We start from the raw sequence: 20,509 nt of genomic DNA on the forward strand, positions 1-20,509 counted from the left end.
CACAAAAAAATTACCCTTTCTCTGCTTCCAGGAGCTTATTCTGCCTAGGTGAAAGGGGTCTATAGAGGAACCAAAGGAAGTCTGCATTTATTCCTAGGCTTAGATGCCATACAGAGTTTGGAGAATTGTTCCATCTTTCTGGTCCTGTTTCTTCCTAATCTACAGGAATTGTGTGGGATTTTTCTTCAAGGTATCTTTGAGAAATTCTTCCAATCCCAAGTACCAGGTTGAGAGTGCTATCTATACCTGATGGTCCCCCCCCATATTTAGTGATTAAACTGTTAAGTGATCTGAATACTACCTGGAATCCTTTTTGTTGTATAAGACAGTCCTCTGCTTATTATTCAGTCTGTCAGTAAACAGTTATTAAGTGCTTACTGTGTGCTGAATACTGTCCTAAAAGGGGAAGAGACACAAAGAAATGCAAAAGACAGCTCCTGCCCTCAGGGAGTGCCCAGTCTAATGGAGGTGCCCAGCAAACATTTATGTCCTGGATGATTTGGAAAGAATCAGCAGCAGGAAGGCATTGGAATTAAGAGGGACCGGGGAAGGCTTCCCATAGAAGGTGGGATTTTAGTTGGGACTTAGAGGAAGTCAAGGAGGTCAGTGGTCAGAGCACAGGAGGGAGAGCATTCCAGGCTTGGGGAAACCTAGAGATGGAACAGCTGGGAGATTAGTGTCACTGGATCTAAGAGTATGGGGGGAAGGGGAGGGGTAAAAATAAAAGGGGGGAGGATGGGGGTGCAGAAGTTATGAAGGACTTTGAACTGCAAGCAGAGCATGTTATATCTGATCCTGGAGGTGATAGGGAGCCACTGGAAGTTTTTACATAAGGAGGTGATATGGTCAGACCTGGGTTTTAGGGAGATGGATCACTGATGGCTGAGCAGAGGATGGACTGGAGGGGAGAGAGACTTGAGGCAGGCAGACCCACCAGAAGCTATTGCCATGGTCTAGGCATGATGTGATGAAGGTCTGCACCAGAGTGGGGGTGGTGTCAGAGGAGAGGAGGGGTGCGTCTGAGAGAAGCTGCAGAGCTGAAATCAGCAAGCCTTGGCACCATGTTGGATCTGGGGAATGAGAGATAGAGAGGAATCCAGGATACCTCCTAGGTTGGGAATACTGGGAAGATGGTGGTACCTGGAAAGAAGGCAGAAGGGAATGCTGGGGGCAGGGGAGGGGGGATAACTAGTTCAGTTTTGCATCTTAAGTACTTCTGAGTGGGATCTACCCTCTGTGAAGACTCTTCAGGGTGGTGGGAGAGAGTGACAGGCTTTGGTGAGACCAGACAGGCCTGAGGGAGAGAGTGACAGACTTTGGTGAGACCAGACAGGCCTGAGTTTAGGTTTCACCCTTCCCCCTCCTTTACTGCCCCATCAGCATTTAGTCCTTTAAGACCCTTTCCCCATCCCAGCCTTAAGTTTGCCAAATGAGGATGTGTATGTTTGTATTGACTATGCCCTATTTCTTTGTTCTTTGTCTTTGGAGAGGATTTTTGCGTCTAGATTGTAAGCCCGCCTGCCCGCCAAGGGGGGTGAGGGATAGTGGTGGGAGGGGGCTTGTTTGTACTAGGGTACATAATCCTGCTTTGTCTTCTGTAACATACCTCTTTCCACTAGTCTGTCTTAGTGGAGGTGGTGCCCTTTTCTCACGAGAACTGAATACATGCTTCTTGTCTTACCTTGAGATACCTCTGAGTTTTATAAAATTTTGGTAAGGGATTTTTGGTGTCCCCATACCCCACATACCTCTAAGTTTCTTTGTTTTTTTGTTTTTGGAGTGGGGAAGGCAGGGCAATTGGGGTTAAGTGACTTGCTGAAGGTCACATGACTAGTAAGTGCTAAGTGTCTGAGGCCAGATTTGAACTCAGGTCCTCCTGGCTCCAGGGCTGGTGCTTTATTCAATGTGCCACCTAGCCGCACCCATTATATATATATATATATATATATATATATATATATATATATGTATATGTATGCTAGATATATATTATATATATTTATAAAATTATTATATATTTATATATATATACCCTCTAAGTTTCATATATATAAATATATGCTAAATATATATATATTTAGCATAGTGGCAGTTAATAAATATTAAATAATTGACATGTGTTCTTTTTTTTAAGGAGGAAGACACATGTTAGGAGCCCAGCGATGGACAATTCCACAGTAATGAGCCAGTATGCCTGCAGAGGAATGGAAGAAAAGAAGGAAAGGTAAAAAAGAAGAGCCTAAACCAACCAAACAAAACCCCAAGCCCCCTGAGGGCAAGCACTCTTGTCAGAATCTTCCTGTTTTCCTGCTACCTAATACCGTGCCTATGGCAGATCTGGGATTGAAGTGAATGCCGCCTGGGTCAGGAACGCCAGGCCTTCTGTTCTGGGCTGGCCTCTAGCCAGCCAGGGCCCGTCCTGACTCCCTCCTGGCCCTCCTACCTTTAGGGAGAGGGAGAGGGTTTCCTTGGCGGGAGTGATTAGAATCCATCCCTTCCTATCTCGTCCCTAGTCACACACTGGCTCTCTTGAGGAGAAAACAATAGAGATGCAGTGTTTAAACGCCTGTGTGTGCCAGGTGCTGTGGATTCAAAGTCTAGGAGGCAAGTGCCTGCCCTCAGGGAGTTTGTGTTCCAGTGGGGGTGATGTAACAACCCTGGTGGCCTAGTTTGGCAGTGGTGGTCAGGAAGTGGCCTGGAGGCCTGGTGGTGGCCAGAAGCTCACCTCTCTGAACATGGCACAGATGGGAGGCAGGGGGTTGAGATTACTGCTCAAAGGCTGCTGTCTTGCTGAGTCTTCCTTAGGGAATCTGCAGCCTTCTGGGTGGTTCCCTTACTTCCTCAGCCCCTACTGCTTTGTTTTCTGCCTTAGCAGAGGGCTAGATGAATGTATACAGTGGGGTGCAGAAGGCCAGCGCAGGAGGATGGGACCAGGGAGGCTCGTACAAGAACTTGGCAGTGGCTTGGCTGGTGTCTGGGATGGCCTGGCTTCGCGTTATCCCGTGGAGCTGCACACAGCTTCCAAAGCAGAGGGCACTCCTGTGGTGTGTTGTGTGTCTTGGAGCTGTGGGGTGAGGGTGCGAGGGGTCAGCCAGGGAGCCCAGGCTTGGCAAAGAGAGCAGGATAGGTGACCCCGACTGGCAAAGGATACTTCAGTTGTCTGGACCTTTCAGAGAAACAGCTTGTGCCCAGATGTGCAGGCAGCGGGCTTCACCAGGGAAAGGCCTCTGTCTCTGCTCCCAGAATGCCGCAGGAAAGAGGAAGCTCCCCTCCCAAGCAGCGGGCAGGCCGAGCTGATGTGTGTCAGATTGATCCAACACTTCTCTTTCTGGGTGGAGATGATCTGACTCATGGAAATCTCCCTCCTGGGGAGTGTGGAGAGCAGGCCTCTGCCGGGGAACAGCAGGACACTCTCCCGGCATCCGGTCAAGCCTTTGGGCTGCCTTGGCTGGGGTTTTGCTGAATCTGATGGAATAAAGCCCTGTGGCTGATGGAAGCCTGTGGCTGTGAGTCTGTTAACTAATGAGATTGATCACCTTTGTGATGACGGCCAAGAGTAGACCATCACACCATCAGTAAATATTTGGGTGCCCCCTGTGCGGAGGTAGGGGTGGGGCGTGTGGGGAGAGGTCCTGAGGAGCATAACTCCCAGCTCCAGCGAAGGAGGACATTAACCTGGGAGGAAGATCTCGAATCAAATGCCTCTCCTCTTCTTGGTGAAGGAGTATTTAGAGCTCCTGAGCATTTACTGCAAGCAGGTAGGATGTCCTACAGAAATAGAAAGCCACCCTGCCTTCAAGGTGTTTCCGTCTGGGGCCTGTTTCCTAAGGTTAGGAATTAGGGGTAAGAAAAATTGTGTCTCTTCCAGATCTTGGCCAGGGAGTGCTTGTCCTCAAGAGGAGGCAAGTGGCAGCTCCTTGAAGGCAGGGCCTGTGCAGTGCTGGGCCCATAGCAGGCACTTAAAAATGCTTGTTATCCCACTCCCTATTTTCCTGAGTCCAGTAAGGAAAATTTTTAACCCTAAAGCAGGAGCTTCCTGTAGATGTGAGCTGCATATGCAAATTCTGTCACTGGTTTCAGATGACTTGTTTAGTCCTTGGGAGACTTAACAGCTTTTTCCCTGAGCTTCTACATGCATATTTTAAGCCAAGCCCCCTTTCTCCTTTGAGCAGAACCACAAGGGACAGGTGGTTAATATGTTAGCCATGTGATCAAATGTACTAATGGGATATTAGTGGTAGCCAGCTGCCCAGACTCCACCCCCAACCATCCTGTCAGTGCCCCTTTGTCCCCTTCCTGACTGGACATAGATCCATCTCCCCTCTGCCACACCTTCCAGAGGGAACCCTCTCCAACCCTTAGACCCATTCCCTCCTACCAGTGATGGTAGGCTGGGCCCCTCAAATTCCCCTCTTTTGCTCCAGTGTAAGCTAAAGTCAGCCTGGCTTGCCATCCACCCCCTGCTGCATCCCTAGGACCTCATCAGTGACCCCTCCTACACGTGTTGTCTCCCCCTCCCGACCACCCCAAGTCAGGACAGGAGCTCTTCCAAAGAAGGACTGTTGTCTTCTCTTTTTGTATTCCTAGTGGTTACCACACTCTGCCTGGTGCCGGGTAAGCGCTTAGTAAATGCCTTTTCATCCCTTCTCTCACTAGGAGTCATTTTTCCAGTTTGTAGCAGGGTCAGGATTAAAATCCATACTCACTTATGCAAGAGGAACCCAGTGCGCAAGGGCTGTAGCTCAGGGCTTCTTGCTGAAGGTGGGATTTGAGTTGTCTTGAAGGTAGCTGGGTGGTGCCATAGGGCCTAGAGTCTGGAGGAAGCCTCTTTGTGAGTTCAGATCTGGCCACAGACACTTCCTAGCTGTATAACTCTGGACTAATCACTTTGTCCTGTTTGCCTCAGTTTCCTCATCTGTAAAATGAGATGGAGAAGGAAATGGCAAACCCCTCCAGCCTCTCTGCCAAGAAAAGCCCAAATGGGGTCCCACAGAGTTGGACATGACTGAAATGATTGAACCACAACTTGAAGGGAACCAGAGCATCCCAGAAGCAAAGATGAGGACTGAGAGCCTCCCGGGAATGGGGTACAAGCAGTGCAAAGGCATTTGGGCTAGGGGGGCTGTTCTAGCATGCCAGTGATTTTGTGAACTCTTTGGGCTGCCATATCCTGCTTTGGGTCATTGAGCTTGCCTGTATAACCATGGCTCCTTCATCCCCTCCTTGTTGGAAAGTGTGGTGAGAGAAATGATTATTGATAACCAATAATTTGGGGAGATCCAGCAATTCCTCTTCTTGGTTTTTTTTGTTTAATTTGTTTATTTTTAGTTTTTATTCATTTCCACAAGATTTTGAGTTACAAATTTTCTCCCTGTCTTTCCCCTACCCCCCACCCCAAAATAGCAATTCTACTGAATACCCCTTCCCCCAATCTGTTCTCTCTTATATCCTCCCTCTTATATCCTCTGACTTTCTAGTACGGCAAGATGGATTTCTATACCCCAGTGCCTATATATCTTATTTCCCAGTTGCATGTAAAATATATATATATTTTAACATTTGATTTTAAAACATTGATTTCTAGATTCTTTCCCTTCTTCCCTCATGACCCACCCCTACTGGGAAGAAAAGCGATTCAATATAGGTTGTCCATGTATAGTTACCCAAATCATTTCCATTGTGAAAGACTAACTATATTTCCTCCATCCTATCCTGCCCCCCACTTAGTCTATTTTCTACTTTGACCCTGTCCCTTTTCAAAAGTATATACTTCTAACTATCCTCCCCCTGAATCTGTCCTCTCTTCTATCATCCCCCCTCTTGTCCCCTTCCCCCCTACTTTCCTGTAGGGTAAGATACCCAATTGAATGTGTATATTATTCCCTCCTTAAGCCAAATTCAGTGAGAGTAAGGTTGACCCATTCCCTTTTGCCTTCCTGTCCTTCCCCTCCATTGTAACAGTTTTCTCTTGCCTCTTTTATATGAGGTAATTTACCCTATTCTATGTCTCCCTATCTCCTCCCATTATATTCCTCTCTCACCTCTTAATTTTATTTTTTTAGATATCATCCCTTCCTATTCAACTGATCCTGTGCCCTCTGTCTATGTATACATGTACACATATACACACACTCACATATGTATTTATATACACATATACCCTCCTATATAAACATATATATGTATGTATACATATATATACACACACATATATATTCCCATCAACTATCCTCATACTGAGAAAAGTCTCATGAGTTACAATTATTGTTTTACCATGTAGGAATGTAAATAGTACAATTTTTACAATAGTAATTTTTATAATATTTACAATAGTAAATAGTACATAAGTTCTTTATGATTTCTTTTTGCTATTTACCTTCTTATGCTCCTCTTGCTTCTTGTATTTGAAAGTCAGATTTTCTATTCAACTCTGGTTTTTTCATCAAGAATGTTTGAAAGTCCTCTATTTCATTGAATGGCCATATTTTCCCCTGAAACATTATATTCACTTTTGCTGGGTAGGTGATTCTTGGTTTTAATCCCAGCTCCTTTGACCTCTGGAATATCATATTCCAAGCTCTTTGATCCCTTAATGTAGAAGCTGCTAGATCTTCTGTTATCCTGATTGTGTTTCCACAATTCTCAAATTGTTTCTTCCTGGCTGCTTGTAATGTTTTCTCCTTGACCTGGGAACTCTGGAATTTGGCTATAATATTGCTAGGAGTTTTCTTTTGGGGATCTTTTTTTTTTTTGGCCTTTTGGAGGGCAGTTGGGGTTAAGTAACTTGCCCAAAGTTACACGGCTAGTATTTGTGTGTGTGTGTGTGTGTGTGTGTGTGTGTGTGTGTGTGTGTGTGTGTGTGTGTGTTAAGTGTCTGAGGCCGGAATCGAACTCAGGTAGGGGCCAGCGCTTTACTCACTGCGCCACCTAGCTGCCCAATTGGGATCTTTTTCAAGAAGTGATCAGTGGATTCTTTCAAACTCTATTTTGCCCTCTGGTTCTAAAACATCAGGGAAATTTTCCTTGAGAATTTCTTGAAGGATGATTTCTAGGTTCTTTTTTGATCATGTCTTTCAGGTAGTCCAGTAATTTTAAAATTATCTCTCCTGGATCTATTTTACAGGTCATTGGTTTTTCCAAAGAGATATTTCACATTGCCTTCTATTTTTTCATTTGTTTGGATCTGTTTTATAATATCTTGGTTTCTCATAAAGTCATTAGCTTCCATTTGCTCCAATCTAATTCTGAAGAAATTATTCTCTTCAGTGAGTTTTTGAAATTTCTTTTCCATTTGGCAAATTTGGCTTTTTAAGGCATTTTTCGCCTCATTGGCTTTTTGGGCCTCTTTTGAAATTTGAGTTAATCTATTTTTAGGCTGTTATTTTCTTCAGTCAGGTTGTTGACTTGCTTTTCATGATTTCTTGCATCATTCTCATTTCTCTTCCTAGTTTTTCCTCCACTTCTCTTACTTGATTTTCAAAATCCTTCTTGAGCTCCTCCATGGCCTGTAAGCTGTTCATATTTTTCTTGGAAGCTTTTGTTGTCTTCCTCCCATTCCATGCTTTGATCCTTTTTGTCCCTAAAAAAGAAATTTTAAGGTTTGACTGCTGTGCTTGCTTTGCTTCCTTTGCTTGCTCATGTTGCCACTCAATTACTTGACTTTTTGCTACAATAGAACTCTGCTTCCAGAGAGGAGAGCTTTGTCCGAAATTGCTGGGGTGTTCGCAGATGTTGTCAGAGGTCTGAGAAGGGTTTGAGTGGGGATAAATTCTTTGATTCCCTTACTCAAAGCTGAGGGTAGTCAGGGGAAAGAGATAAGACTCTCCTCCAAGGGTGACAGACAGTCACTCTCAGCCCCTCATTTTAATATAGCCCACCTCCCATTGTGTTAACCAATCAGAGTTGATTGCCACTCCTCTTCCAAAAGAACACATAAGCTCCAAGCCTGCAGCCATGATTGTCTTTGGCTTAAGAGAGATGGCCAAATGACTATCCTTTTATTCATAACATTCTGGCCTTATTAATAAAATGGTTAAATTACCCGGAAGCTATGTCTCTTGAACCTTTTCACAATGGTATTCCCTCTCTGCTGAGACTGACGTTTTTAACCCCACATATAAACTTTTCAACTATTTCTGTATACTTTCATGTTACTTTATTTAGTCCAGTCATGCAGCCTGTGTGTGTTTCCCTTAAATCCTGAGCCTGTGTGTCAGCTACCCCGCCTCACTCCCTGCCATCTGCAGATTTGAATCAGCATGCCCATGGCCATGCTTTACTCAAATCATTGAGAAAAAAGTCAATAGTTAATTCTTTTGTTTGGTTATTGAATTCTTTTTTTCAACATTCTTAGGAAATTCTCTTACAGGCTTTCCTGAAATAGGATGGTCAGATTCTCTTTGTCATAGGTTCTGGGAAGCCCAACAAATCTGAACTTTTCTTCAATCTCCAGACTTGTCACATTTGGCTATACAAAATTCAAATCTTTTTCTAATAGAATAATTTTGTGGGCTCATTCTTCTGCCCCTTCTGTTGTTTTTACTGTCTTCTCCTTTACTCGAATAATTCTGCTTTTCATTTGACCTGTTAAAATGTGTTTTTAAGTAGACTTTTTTAAATGTGTTAAGTCAAAACAACAGGCATTTATTAAGCACCTACTGTTTGTTGGGCACTGTGCTAAAATGCTGGATTTCCTTTTCCTCCTAGTCTGAGATTTCTTATTAACACATTTCTTTTCTTTCATCTCCTGATCCTTTACTATTATTTCATTGCTTCCTTTATTATCCCTTTTAGTTGTACTTTGAGAATATTCTAGCTTTACTCTTCGTGTTTTTGCTCTAGTTACCTTTAATATCTTTTCTTCATATCTTCATGTGTTTTCCTTATGTTTGTACTTTTAAACATTTTTTGGTTATTTCTCCCCTTTATCTTTTCTTTCCAAAACCAAATTTCTCTTGGGCGCTGCTGGTAGTTGGGGGGAGGGAGGGTTGGTTGGCATTTCTTATGCTCCTTTCTCCAGGGAATGTTGTGACGTCCCCTTGCCAGCTCTCACTCCCATCTTCCTGGAAGTCATAGTTTAGGGCTAGACCGTTTGTGTGCATCCTTAGCTAACTGTCCAGGGCCAGTCTCAAGGGAGTTCAGCCTCCAGAGAGGCCCATGAATAGGACATTGTTGCTGGTGTGCAGGGTTTTGGATGCCTCAGACAATGTGGGGCTTTTATTGCCGACTTAGAGCAGGCATGAACCCACAGAGCTGAAGAAGAGAACTAACTTGGCCAAGATACTGACACCTTGTCATTTCGACTTTTGATAGCCTTGTGAGTGCAGGGGAGGGTTTCTGTTCACGAGCATTGGGTCCCTCTCGTCAGGGAGGGAATCCGGGTGCCAGAAAGAGCGGAGCGGGTGCTTTCCATTGCTTTAAATTTGGTCTCAACTGGCCTGCTGGGCAAGGAAGAGTAGTAGCAAGTTCACCCATATTTACTACAAAAGGGAGTCAGCTGATGTTTTTCTTTCCAGGATGAGGGCTGGATTCCTTCCAAGGGCTGGGAGAAGGGAACTCATTTACAGGGGGGAAGTACTGCCCAACTCCTTCCAATGCAGTGTGACAGAGAAAGAGAGAGAGAGGAGGGAGCGGGAGAGAGAAAGAGAAGGAGAGAAAGAAGAGGAAAGGGAGAGGGCTTCATTAGTGCTGCCCAACTCCTTCCAATGCAGTTTGCCAGTGAGAGACAGAGAGGAAGAAGAAGAGAAGAGGACAGGAAAGGGAGAGGGATTCGTTATTGGAGGTTTTGGTCCGGCTCTCTTATCTGCTATCGTTACTGGGAAGAGATTTAAGAGCAAATTCCACACGGTCCAGAATTTTTGAGGGAATGAAAGTGCTCACTGTAACTATGCCTTTTCGCTTCTAGGGGTCCTTCTCCTGTCTTGGTATGTCAGACTTTGGGGCTGTCTTTTTCAGGGGGAAAAAAGTCCTGAAGTGACACAGCTTGGCTGTGCCACAAAGTCCCCTTTGTCCTCCCCCCAGCTGAGTAGCAGGAGGTCATTATCATTTCCCCAACACCTGTTTATCAAAATTGCTGCCCTGTTCTTTATATAGACTACTCCTGCCTTTCAGAAGGGACAACTGATAGATAAGCCAGACTAGGCTGGAGAAAGTAGGAGCAGAGGAAGGAGAATGTTTGCTAGAAGCATGGCCCCTGGGTGTATTTTGTTTGACAAGTGCCCTTCTATTTTTTGCCTAAATGAATATAATAATGATGATGATGGTGGTTGACAATAGAACAGTAAACATTAAAACAAAAATCTGTCCATGGTTACCAAAGCCCAGGGTTCATCACCCCCAAGACATCAACAGTTTAGTTCACCCCTTCCTCTAAAAGGAGAAAGGGAATTGATAGGTGTTCTGAGATGACAAATAAGTTAAAACTTGGCAGAAACATACCAGGAACAGACACCACCACAGAAAACAATTGTAAAAGACTGAAAAGAGATACCCATTCTTAGTCTTAAGAATTGCATCTAGATGGAGTCAAGCAGCTAAGATTCTGGATTGGAACCAAAAAGGCCCTCTGGGGCTGACGGCCTCATGAGTTCAACCAACAGTAAGTTCAGGTAGAAGCATCAGAAGGATATGGATTTATTTATACAAACAAGATTTCTGATAGCAACACAAGACTAGATTATTGCCACTAGAAAGGTCATCCAGAAGGGTCATCCTTTAAAAACCTGAATGTTTACTGGGCAATGCAGATTTTGTACTAGGAATGGAAGGGTGATTTATAAGGGCAGGGTAAAAAATGTGCAATGTGTCACTGCAGGCTAAACAAATGTAGCCTCTATCAAACAACAAGTGGCCAGAAATGTTTCCTCTTCTTCATGAACTAATTTCAAGAAATCCTTGTGCTATGGATTTGTTGTTGTTCTGCCATTTCAGTCATGTCCAACTCTTTGTGATGCCTTGTGGAGTTTTCTTGGCAGAGATAGTGGAGTGGTTTGACATCTCCTTCTCCAACTCATTTTACAGATGAGGAAACTGAGGCAAACAGAGCTAAGTGACTTGTCCAAGGTCACACATCTAATAAGTGCCCGAGGCCAGTTTTGAGCTCAGGAAGATGAGTCTTCCTGACTCCAGTCCTGATCCTCTATCCATTGTGCCACCTAGCTAACCTCTAAATATCCTTTAGAATTCAAGTTATCACCTGTGCTGTGACCAGAGCATTATCTCAGACAAAATTGCTGATCACAGTTGTTTGGACATGACATTGACCCATAGACATTTGAGAGCATTTAAATAGATGCCATCTTACTGAATACCCAGGTGCTCCAGATTATGTGGAATAAAAAGCATAGAGACCCAGCAGAAGAAAATCAAACCCATGTGGGAACCCACTATCCTGTGGGCTGCAGGAGATGAGTTTCCATTTCCACATATTTGTTCCATAAGGCCTGCCTAGTAGTCATCTGGACATTAAAAGCAAAATAACACTGGTGGGATAAAGACGGGTCTCAGGGTTGTTTCCATCTGAACGCCATCAGATAGAAAATGAGAAAACCAAATCGCTCATGTTTATGGAGCGCTGTCTGTGAGGCTGCAAAGTGCCTTGTATACCTTAGCTCATTTGCTACAACCTTTCATTCTTTGCTCTATAAAGTGGTTTACAGTATGTTAGCTCTTTATGGGTACAAAGAGCTTTCTAGACATTGACTTATTAGAGACTGGCAATAACTGTGGTGTAAGTAGTGGGAGGCGTGTGACCGTGGGCAGATCATGTTCAGTTGGCATCTGTTAGTGTCCCTGACACTCTCCAAGACTGTCAGTTTACTTATGAGTGGTTGACCAGCCTCTCGTTGACACGGAGATTGCTGCAAAAGGATTCCCTGTATCAATGGAATAATAACATTTGGATCAAAAATATTAAGTGCAAAGAGAGAAGTGATAACCCTGGTTATTCGCAAGACTCAGGTGAGATAGCATCTGTGGTTGTAAGCCACGGACACTCTGATGGCTCAGGTTCAGAACTGGAATGAGATGGGAGACCACTGGTCACCACTTTACAAATGGAGGTTGACTTAGTCATGGCAGCCCAAAGACAGGCAAATGGGATACAATGTTGATTCCGTCGGACTTGATTCTGGGCCTCTGAGCTGACCAGGCTGGTTCAATGATCAGGAGTCAGAGAGGAGCTGATCATCTTACAATAGTACTGTGACTTTGTACATAGTACATTGTAACAGCAGCATTGTAAGACGATCGGCTGTGAATGACTTAGCTGTTCTCAGCAGCGCAATGATCCAAGACAACTCTGAAGGATTTCTGATGAAAATTGCTGTCCATCCCCAGAGAGAGAACTGGTGGTGTCTGAATACCGACTGAAGCATGGTTTTTTTACTTTACTTTTCTTGAGTCTTGTTGCTGTTTTTTTGTCTACGTTTTCTTTCACAACATATGGATATGTTTTGCATGACTACACATATATAACCTTTATGTCAGTGGGGGAAGGAGGAAGAGAGAGAATTTGGAACTCTAAGTTTAAAAAAAATGTTAAAAATTGTTTTTACATGTAACTGGGGGAAAAGAAAATATTAAAAAAACAAAAAAGGGGAACATTTTTAAAAAAAGAATAGAGGTGTCTCTGGCCTTTTGTACTTGGGCCCCCAGGAAGCCACCTCAGTGGATCCTTAGTCCCCTGAGCCAATTAAGTCTTGAGGACAGGTTCAGTACCTTTTAAGGACAAATGGGCTGAGTGTCTATATTTGGTAGATGTTGCTATCATATCTGCAAAGAGACCCAAAAGTCTTAGGGAAGCCTTGAGCTTTAAAGAGTTACGTGAATGTCAATCCCTCTAATTATTGCTATAATGCAACATTAGTAATATTCATGAAATAGTTCAATGATAATATATCATTTCAGTCTTTAAATAATAGAGCCTACTTTATAATTAGAGTTCCAGAGCGCACCAGGCTCATTTCCAGTCTACCTTTTTCCTTGTTCTTCCCCATAGATGGGCTTCCTCTTGGAAGCCGGAGCATTTATGAGCCAGCTCCACCTGCCTCGCCCACACCCCAGCCCAGCTGCACATGAATTCTGTATGAGCACATGAGCTATATTTTTAGGGGCAGCTGTTTGGTTTGGCTGCCTGGAGAAGGGAGTTCAGAGAGCTGCTTCCCAGCCCCCCACCCCCTGCTCGTGCTGCCTGTCAGGATCTCTAGGACAGATTGGGGTGTGGGCCAGTCATTTCTCTTTCCCTACCTGAGATGGTTTCTCCTTAGAAAAATGAAGGTAGAGTTGGGGAAAGAGTGAAGTATTCAGGGCCGCTAGTGATGCTGGGTAAGAAGAAATGGTCAGGGACTCTAGCCTTGGGACTGTCACTTTGTCCTTGTGCTTTAGTTTTATCTATAAAATGGAGAGGGTTGGATGAGCATTTTGTATTTGCATTCCCAGTGCCTGCCCCTTGGGAAGCCTTTATCAATGCTTGTTGACTGAGGTTATGAACTCCAAGATTCTATTCTAATCCCCATTAGGAAGTCTTTACTTGAGGATGAATGCCAGTACTTGGACTTGGGTCATAGGGCCTGAGTTTGAATCCTGGCTCTGTGTGACCTTGGGTGAGTCACTTAATCTCTTGCGCCCTCCTTAACTTGGGGGTTGGTATAGATGACTTCTGGATTCCAATCCAGTAGCCACCGATTAAGCACCTAGTATGTGTCAGAGATACAATTAATAAAAAGACACTCCCTGCCTTCAAGGAGCTTCCAGTCTAAAGAAGGCAAGTACACACAAAAGAAGGCAGGAATGGGGGATGGACAGAGCCCTTGTTCCATGGAGTGCAACCGAAAGAGGGCAGCAAATGCTGAGCGGAGTGAGTGGAGAGGTCAGTTTCTGCCCTCTATAAAGGAAAGCACTGGAAGGAGTTTGGCATGGCACCCTCCAGTTAGAAGGGTGGGGGAAGCAGTAAGCGGTGTCAATCAGTGCTTGAGTGAGATTGTAGATTTAGAGTAAGAAGAGACTCCTAGGCATTATCTGCTTCAATCCCCTCATTTTACAGATGAGGAAACTGAGATCCAGGGAGGTTAAATGATTTGTTTAAGGTTATACAATGTAGTAAGCAGTAGAGGTGGGATTTGAACCCAGGTCCCAGCTATATAACCAGTGCTCTTTCTATGATGGCATCCTAGAAAAAAGAAGGAGGTGGATTGGCAAAACTGCCACGAACAGTCACTATTGGCGGCTGGAGGTTGTGTAGGCCTCTTATGGACTTCACGTAGCTTCCTTTCTTGAATTTCTACATTTTCATTCTTTTTTATGATAATAAAATCTCCAAATTCTTTTTTATCCTTTAGTAAAGGATAAATGCCTCCTGCATGTGATAATACCCTCATTTCAGGCAGCTAGGTGGCGCAGTGAATAGAGCACCAGCCTTGGAGTCAGGAGGACCCGAATTCAAATGTGACCTCAGACACTTGACACACTTACTAGCTGTGTGACCTTGGGCAAGTCACTTGACCCCAACTGCCCTGCCTTCCTCCCTCCAAAAAGGCAAAAAAAAAAATACCCTCATTTCTTCCTTCTGAGCATCCAATTCAGGCCCATTCCTCAAGGATCAACCAAAGGTCTCCTCCCTTCCTGAAGCTTTTTCTGACCCCTCCAGCCTAAAGAAGTTGATCTCCCACTTTTCTGAATTGCCAAGGCTTTATCATCTAGCCCTTCAGAACCATCGGGTAGCTGAGTAGTCAAATAAAGGAACAAGATAAGGAATACAATCTTAAACCAAGAACTTTAGCATTTAACAGGTCAGAACCAGGCAAGCTAACAAACAAACCAGGAGTGCTTTTGTTCTGGGTCCCTGCCCAGAGTCTGCACACTCACCTACGTGTGTAGACAGTCCATATGCAGCTTCCATTCCACTGACCTTATGCTCTGCCTTCTCATTGAGATTCCTCTCTCTTATAGTGTGTACATACACACACACACACACACACACACACACACGTAAGCGTGCATGCGCAGCAGCTAGGTGACACAGCGGATTGAGCGCCAGGCCTGGAGTCAGGAAGCTATGAGTACAAATATGGCTTCAGACGCTCATTAGCCATGAGACCTTGGATAAGTCACTTCACCCTGTTCGACGGTTTCCTCATCTGTAAAAGGAGGTGGAGAAGAGAATGGCAAACCAGTATCTCTTCCAAGGAAACCCCACAGGGGGGTCACAAAGTGTCAGATGACTGAAATGACCAAAGAGCACCAAAATACATGCACATATATAATAGAGACAAATGATAAATACACATGCACAGGTGGATAAGACATATTTTTGCTGGGGTGAGGAACTCTCAGTGGAGAAACACCGTCTACCAATGGAAATTTCTTTATACTTTATGGTCTTTGAGAATTGCTTGGATCACTGAGATATGTGCCTTGCGCAGGATCAATAGCCTGTCCTTGTAAGAGGGGACCTTGAACCCGGACCTTGACTCCAAGGCCAACTTTTTTTTTTTAAAGCAACTGGGGTTAAGTAACTTGCTCAAGGTTACACGACCAGTTATTTCTGGGTGTGGTGCTAAGTATCCGAGCCCGGATTTGATCCAGGTCATCCGGACACTGGAGCCGGTGCTCTTACTTGATGAGCCACCTGGCCGCCCCGAAGGCCAACTTTCCATCAGCTGCCCCACACTTCTACCCTAACATTACATTAAACCAATATGGCGTCATTGTTCATGAAGACTGGGAGGAGGAAGGAGAGCTATTGCCTTTGGGAAACTGGACAGAGCTTCTTGCAACCCCAAGCTTGTCCCAAAGTAAAGGACTGCCATTTTAGCAGCAGTATTCTTCTAGCAATGCATAGCTACGGATTATAGAAGGCATAGTCAATCAATAAACATTTATTAAACACCTGCTGTGTGTTAAGCATTGTGTTCAATGCTGGGGATACAAAAAGAAGGAAAAAATAGTCTCTGTCCTTAAGGAGCTTACAATCTTAATACGGTCTTTTCCAAAGAAAGGAAATTGACAGCCATCTGGAGGGAATAGCAAGGTACATAGTGGGTGACAGGAGGCTGCAGTGCACTTCAGATGATAAACTATGGGCTGGTCAGATGGTGAGAGTGAGGGACAATGGGTGGACAGCCCATTGGGCTCCATTAGTATTCTATCTGGGCCCAGTTCTTTGTCTATCTGTCGGTAGAATTCAGGGAAGTTTTGCAGCCTACTGGGTAGAAAAATATATGGCAGATTAATGAAAGTCATGGATGATAAAGACACACAGGATGGGTAGGCAGAGATGGGCTGTGATCTACACCATTGGAGTGGCTACCTTCATCATGATACAGGGAACTAGGGGTTGAGGACACAACCGCTCCCACCATGCAAGGTCAGCACCTACCTACTCTTTTAGAATCTTAAAGAGCTGACTGGGTGCCTGAGAGGTTGTGATTTACCCAGACTCACAAACAGAGCAGGATTTGAACTTGGGTCTTCCTGAATCCAAGCTGGCTCTCTGTCCATTATACACGCTGCAAAATAATTGGTAAAGGGTCGGCTAGGTAGCACAGTGAATAGAGCACCAGCCCTGGAGTCAGGAGGACCTGAGTTCAAATCCGACCTCAGACACTTAACACTTACTAGCCGTGTGACCTTACTTAACCCCAATTGCCCTGCCCTCCCCCCTCCAAAAAAAATTAATTGGCAAAGTACAGTGTTGGAGATCTTGCTTTAAATAAAGTAAATAATGCCCATAGGGAGCATGCAGAATATTAAAACATAAACCAAAAGCACTTCTCTAGACTTGGGGCCTCCACCCTCTAACATAATTAATGCCTGACATAGAGGAAGGACTTGGTGAATATTTGTGGATTGATTGATTCCCTCCTTGGAGACCAGTAAAGTCATAGGCATTCATTTCGTCATGCAGCTTTCCCCTCTATCTCTTTCTGTATCTCTCTTGAAATTAAACATAAATTGGGCATGGACACACAGACGTTTTCCATACGCATGTATATATAGGACATATAATTCACAATCACTCAAAGGAGTGTAGGTAGTCCGTCCATACAGAGAAGACCACATGGGTGGAAGATATCTTATTGCCCAGATTTCAGCATGCATTTGGATGGATTCTCTGCTGAGCTTGCCCAACAAACAGTATGTGAGTGTGGGACAGTGCAGATGGTCAAGCAGCCGAGGTCAGAGTTGAATCACAGCAGGAGAAGCCATCTAGCTTCACTTTCAGGAGGTTGCAAAGCTCTCTCTTCCCTTTAGCCCACTTTTCTGAAAAAGTGGCTCTATGGTCGTGAGACCCAGAACACCGCTGCTTCTAAGATAAAAGATGGGCACTCTGCAGAGGGCAGTGGGGGCAGGGGCAATTTACAGCTTATAACCAGTGAGAAACTGTAAAGAAAGGTGGCACCATCCATTGGGAAATCTTATGGCAGAAAGAATTTGGGCTGCCCACGTGGGAAGAGCCAAGGATGGCAAATGGCCAGTCACATTGATCCTCTGGTACTTGGGACACATTGCATCAGGTGACTTCCTCTTTTAGTGAACTTTTGGGAGGATGTGGGATAAGAGTGTCAAAGGATGGGCAGGCGTATTCTGTCTCTTTGAAAGTAATGCAGGAAGGGATGAGATGGTAGATCAGTTTTAGTCTTTCGGCTTGTCTGTCAAGTCCACCGGCGTGTATTAAGTGCCTGCTTTGTGCTGGCAGTATGCTTAACGCTGAGGATGCAAAAGGCGTGTATGCGTGTGTGTGCGTGTGTGTGCGTGAGTGTGTGCACGCATGAGTGTGAGTGTGTGTGTGTGCATGTGCATGCATGTGTGCGTGTGCATGTTTGCTTGTGTTTCTGGGTGTATACTTGAGGTTTCCCTATGTCCCGTCAGAAAATGAGAGCGAAGCTAGGCTGTCTACCAATGGTGAGAATTCTTGCCTTGCACACATTGGCTGGTTTATGAGGGGCATTTCTAGGGGTCCAGCAGGATAAATACAGATTTGTGTCAGTGTTTGCTTTTGCTTAAATTTGAATCTACAGTGAATGTTAATGGGGAGGGATAGGAGGCTCTTTGAGGTATAGATGAATGAAGCTGCCTCTCACTTTTCCTTAATGGAGAATCTTCCTGGTGGTGGGTTTTGGAAAAAAAGAGGAAATCCCCATTAGAGAACAACTGATTTTCTTGCCTTCTTAGGGATTGGTAGGGGGTTCTCCCTGGGTTAGCCCCATCCAGATGAAAAATGAAATACAGATGCTGGTGTTTTTCCTCTGAAAGGAGCCCTGCCCAGAGAGAGAACCTTACATGTTCGTGCTTCCATATGGCCTGAGCTGACCCAATGAGCCATGGGAGAATGACAAAGAGGAAAAGGGACTGAACTGAGTAACTCCAGAAGACCCAACTGAGTCAGGGAAAGCAGTTTTCAAAGCCACTCTTCCAGACCCTGGGCCGCCCTCCCCCCTATCAGGACGTCTGTTGTTCTAGGCATAACAGAGATGTTAGGAGTTCTCCTTCGGAGACCAGAAGGTACGAGCTCCTGGGGGCCTTCGATGTCAGTATGTCTGCTTGAGAGGGTCAGAGTTGGAGAGAGCAGCCCCGGCCACTGCTGTCCACATCCTCCTCTAAATGGCGGGTGGGAGGCTGGCTGGGGTCTTCCTCTTGGCACAGTGCAGACACCAATGGATGGCACAGCCGCCCATTGCTGAGTCTTCTCTTTCTCCCTCTCTCCAGGTCCCTTTGCCCTTCCCTTCTTTTCACTCCATTTACACCTCTGGATTGGATCCTTCACACACCTTCCCCAGGTCGCTCTTAATTTCTGATGTGCCATACCTTGTCTCATGGTACCTGGCACAGTGCTTGGGCATCTAGTAGGTGCTTAATTAATAATTGTTGACCAATTATAGTCACGCACACCGTGCCCTGCTCCTTTCCCTTGGGATGATCCTTCACCAGGTACCTAGAGGCAGCAAGGGACTGGTATAGTGGACAGTGAGCTGGAATTTGAGTCAGGAAGATGTGAGTTCAAATCCTGCCTCAGACACTTATTAGCTATGTTACCCTGAACAAATGACTTACCCTGTCTCAGCCTGGGATGACTCATTTGTAAAATGGAGCTGATAGTGGCACCTGCCTAACTGGAGGGTTGTGAGATTCAAACCAAATGAGATAATGTATGTGCCGTGTTTTATAGCCCTTCAGGTGCCATGTAAATGCTGGTGATGATGAGAGATGGGTGATAGTTAGAGTGTTAATTATGTCCTCGGCATTGAGTGGAGTGTGGGGATACACTGCAAGCAAACAGATGGTCCCTGCCCTCGAGGACCTTACATTCTAGGAATAATGATCATTTAATATATTTTAAATACTTAATTATTATTAAAAAGATAATCTCTTAAGATTTGTGTATGTTTGGGCCAGCTCTAGGGCTTCTTCTTCTAACTGCACAGAGTGGGCTGGTGGGGGAGAGTCAGGGAAGGACCTTGTGGAGACCAAAAGCTGTGGGCAGTGGAAGGCGCTGGTTTATCCAGGGCCCAGCTTCATCTTGGTCCATTGGGCTGGGCTCCCTAGGAGACTTTACTAGTCACAGAACATGTGGACTTACATTCTGTGTTTGACCTAGAGCTAGCGTTCTAGGACACATGCAGGTTTGCAAAGCACCAGGTGGAAGCTATCAACAGCCCTGGGAGGCAGGTGCTCTTATCTCCATTTTACAGTTGAGGAAACTGAGGCAGAGAGAGGTTCAGTGACATACCCATGGTCACAGAGTTGTGTCAGATTTGAACTCAGGGCTTCCTGACTCCAAGCATGGGATGCCACAGTATCCTTTGAGCTGGGCCTTCCAGAAAGTGAGGGAGGGAGAGTGTCTGACCTTAGACATGGGGCATGTGCCACAGTCTCCAGATACAGGCTATTTCCATTTTCCCACAATGCCCTGTCTCCCAAACCTAATTGTGCGGGGACATAACTCCAGTGCTCCTTCCATGCTGAGGCCACCGAGCATTATTGGGGCCGGGAGGAGGAAGCCAGGGGCTCAGGCATGGGGATCAGCCTCCCCAGGGTCATCCAGGCAGTCAGCAACAAAGCAGGGACCAAAAACCCCACATATGACTCGGAGGCAAGTCGGGGGTTTTTTCCACCACACCCAGGCTGAAGAATTCATTGTTCAGCTCACTTTGGCAAACTTCCTAGTAGAACTAGCCAGGAAAATCCCTGTGGTGACTGGCCACTGGGCAGAGCTGCTGGCTGCAGCTGCCCTTTCTCCCTCCCAAAAAAACCCAGGGCATGTGGGCCCAGGACCAAGGCCTTGGCACCATTTGTGTGGAGTGATCGAGTCACCTGGAGCCGGGCCAGACCCCACTCACTGCCTGTGAGGCCTTGGGAAGGAGCCCTTGGCCGAGTGAGGTCAAAGGCTGGTTGCGGTTAGCCGAGGGCAGAGAGATGAGGAGACTTGCTTCCCAGTGTCAGGGGGGCCTCACATGCTCCCGGATGGAGAGAAGTATGCTTGCTCCTTCTCTCCTTCTGCCTTTTTTCCTCT

At 45.3% G+C, this 20,509-nt stretch overlaps 1 protein-coding gene across 1 annotated transcript in view; it reads left to right on the forward strand.

Moving 5' to 3' along the window:
- Window positions 1-20,509, forward strand: part of ARHGEF3 (Rho guanine nucleotide exchange factor 3) — a 287,829-nt gene that overhangs the window by 32,548 nt on the left and 234,772 nt on the right. The window contains exon 3 of the mRNA XM_069084344.1: window positions 2,135-2,224. Coding sequence (XP_068940445.1) covers window positions 2,135-2,224 — 90 coding nt within the window. The remainder of the gene's footprint in view (window positions 1-2,134; window positions 2,225-20,509) is intronic.

The sequence above is a fragment of the Petaurus breviceps genome, unplaced genomic scaffold, assembly GCF_028583685.1.
Source record: "Petaurus breviceps papuanus isolate PSGF00001 unplaced genomic scaffold, PetGlider_PUasm1.0 174, whole genome shotgun sequence".
NCBI classification, from domain to species: domain Eukaryota; kingdom Metazoa; phylum Chordata; class Mammalia; order Diprotodontia; family Petauridae; genus Petaurus; species Petaurus breviceps.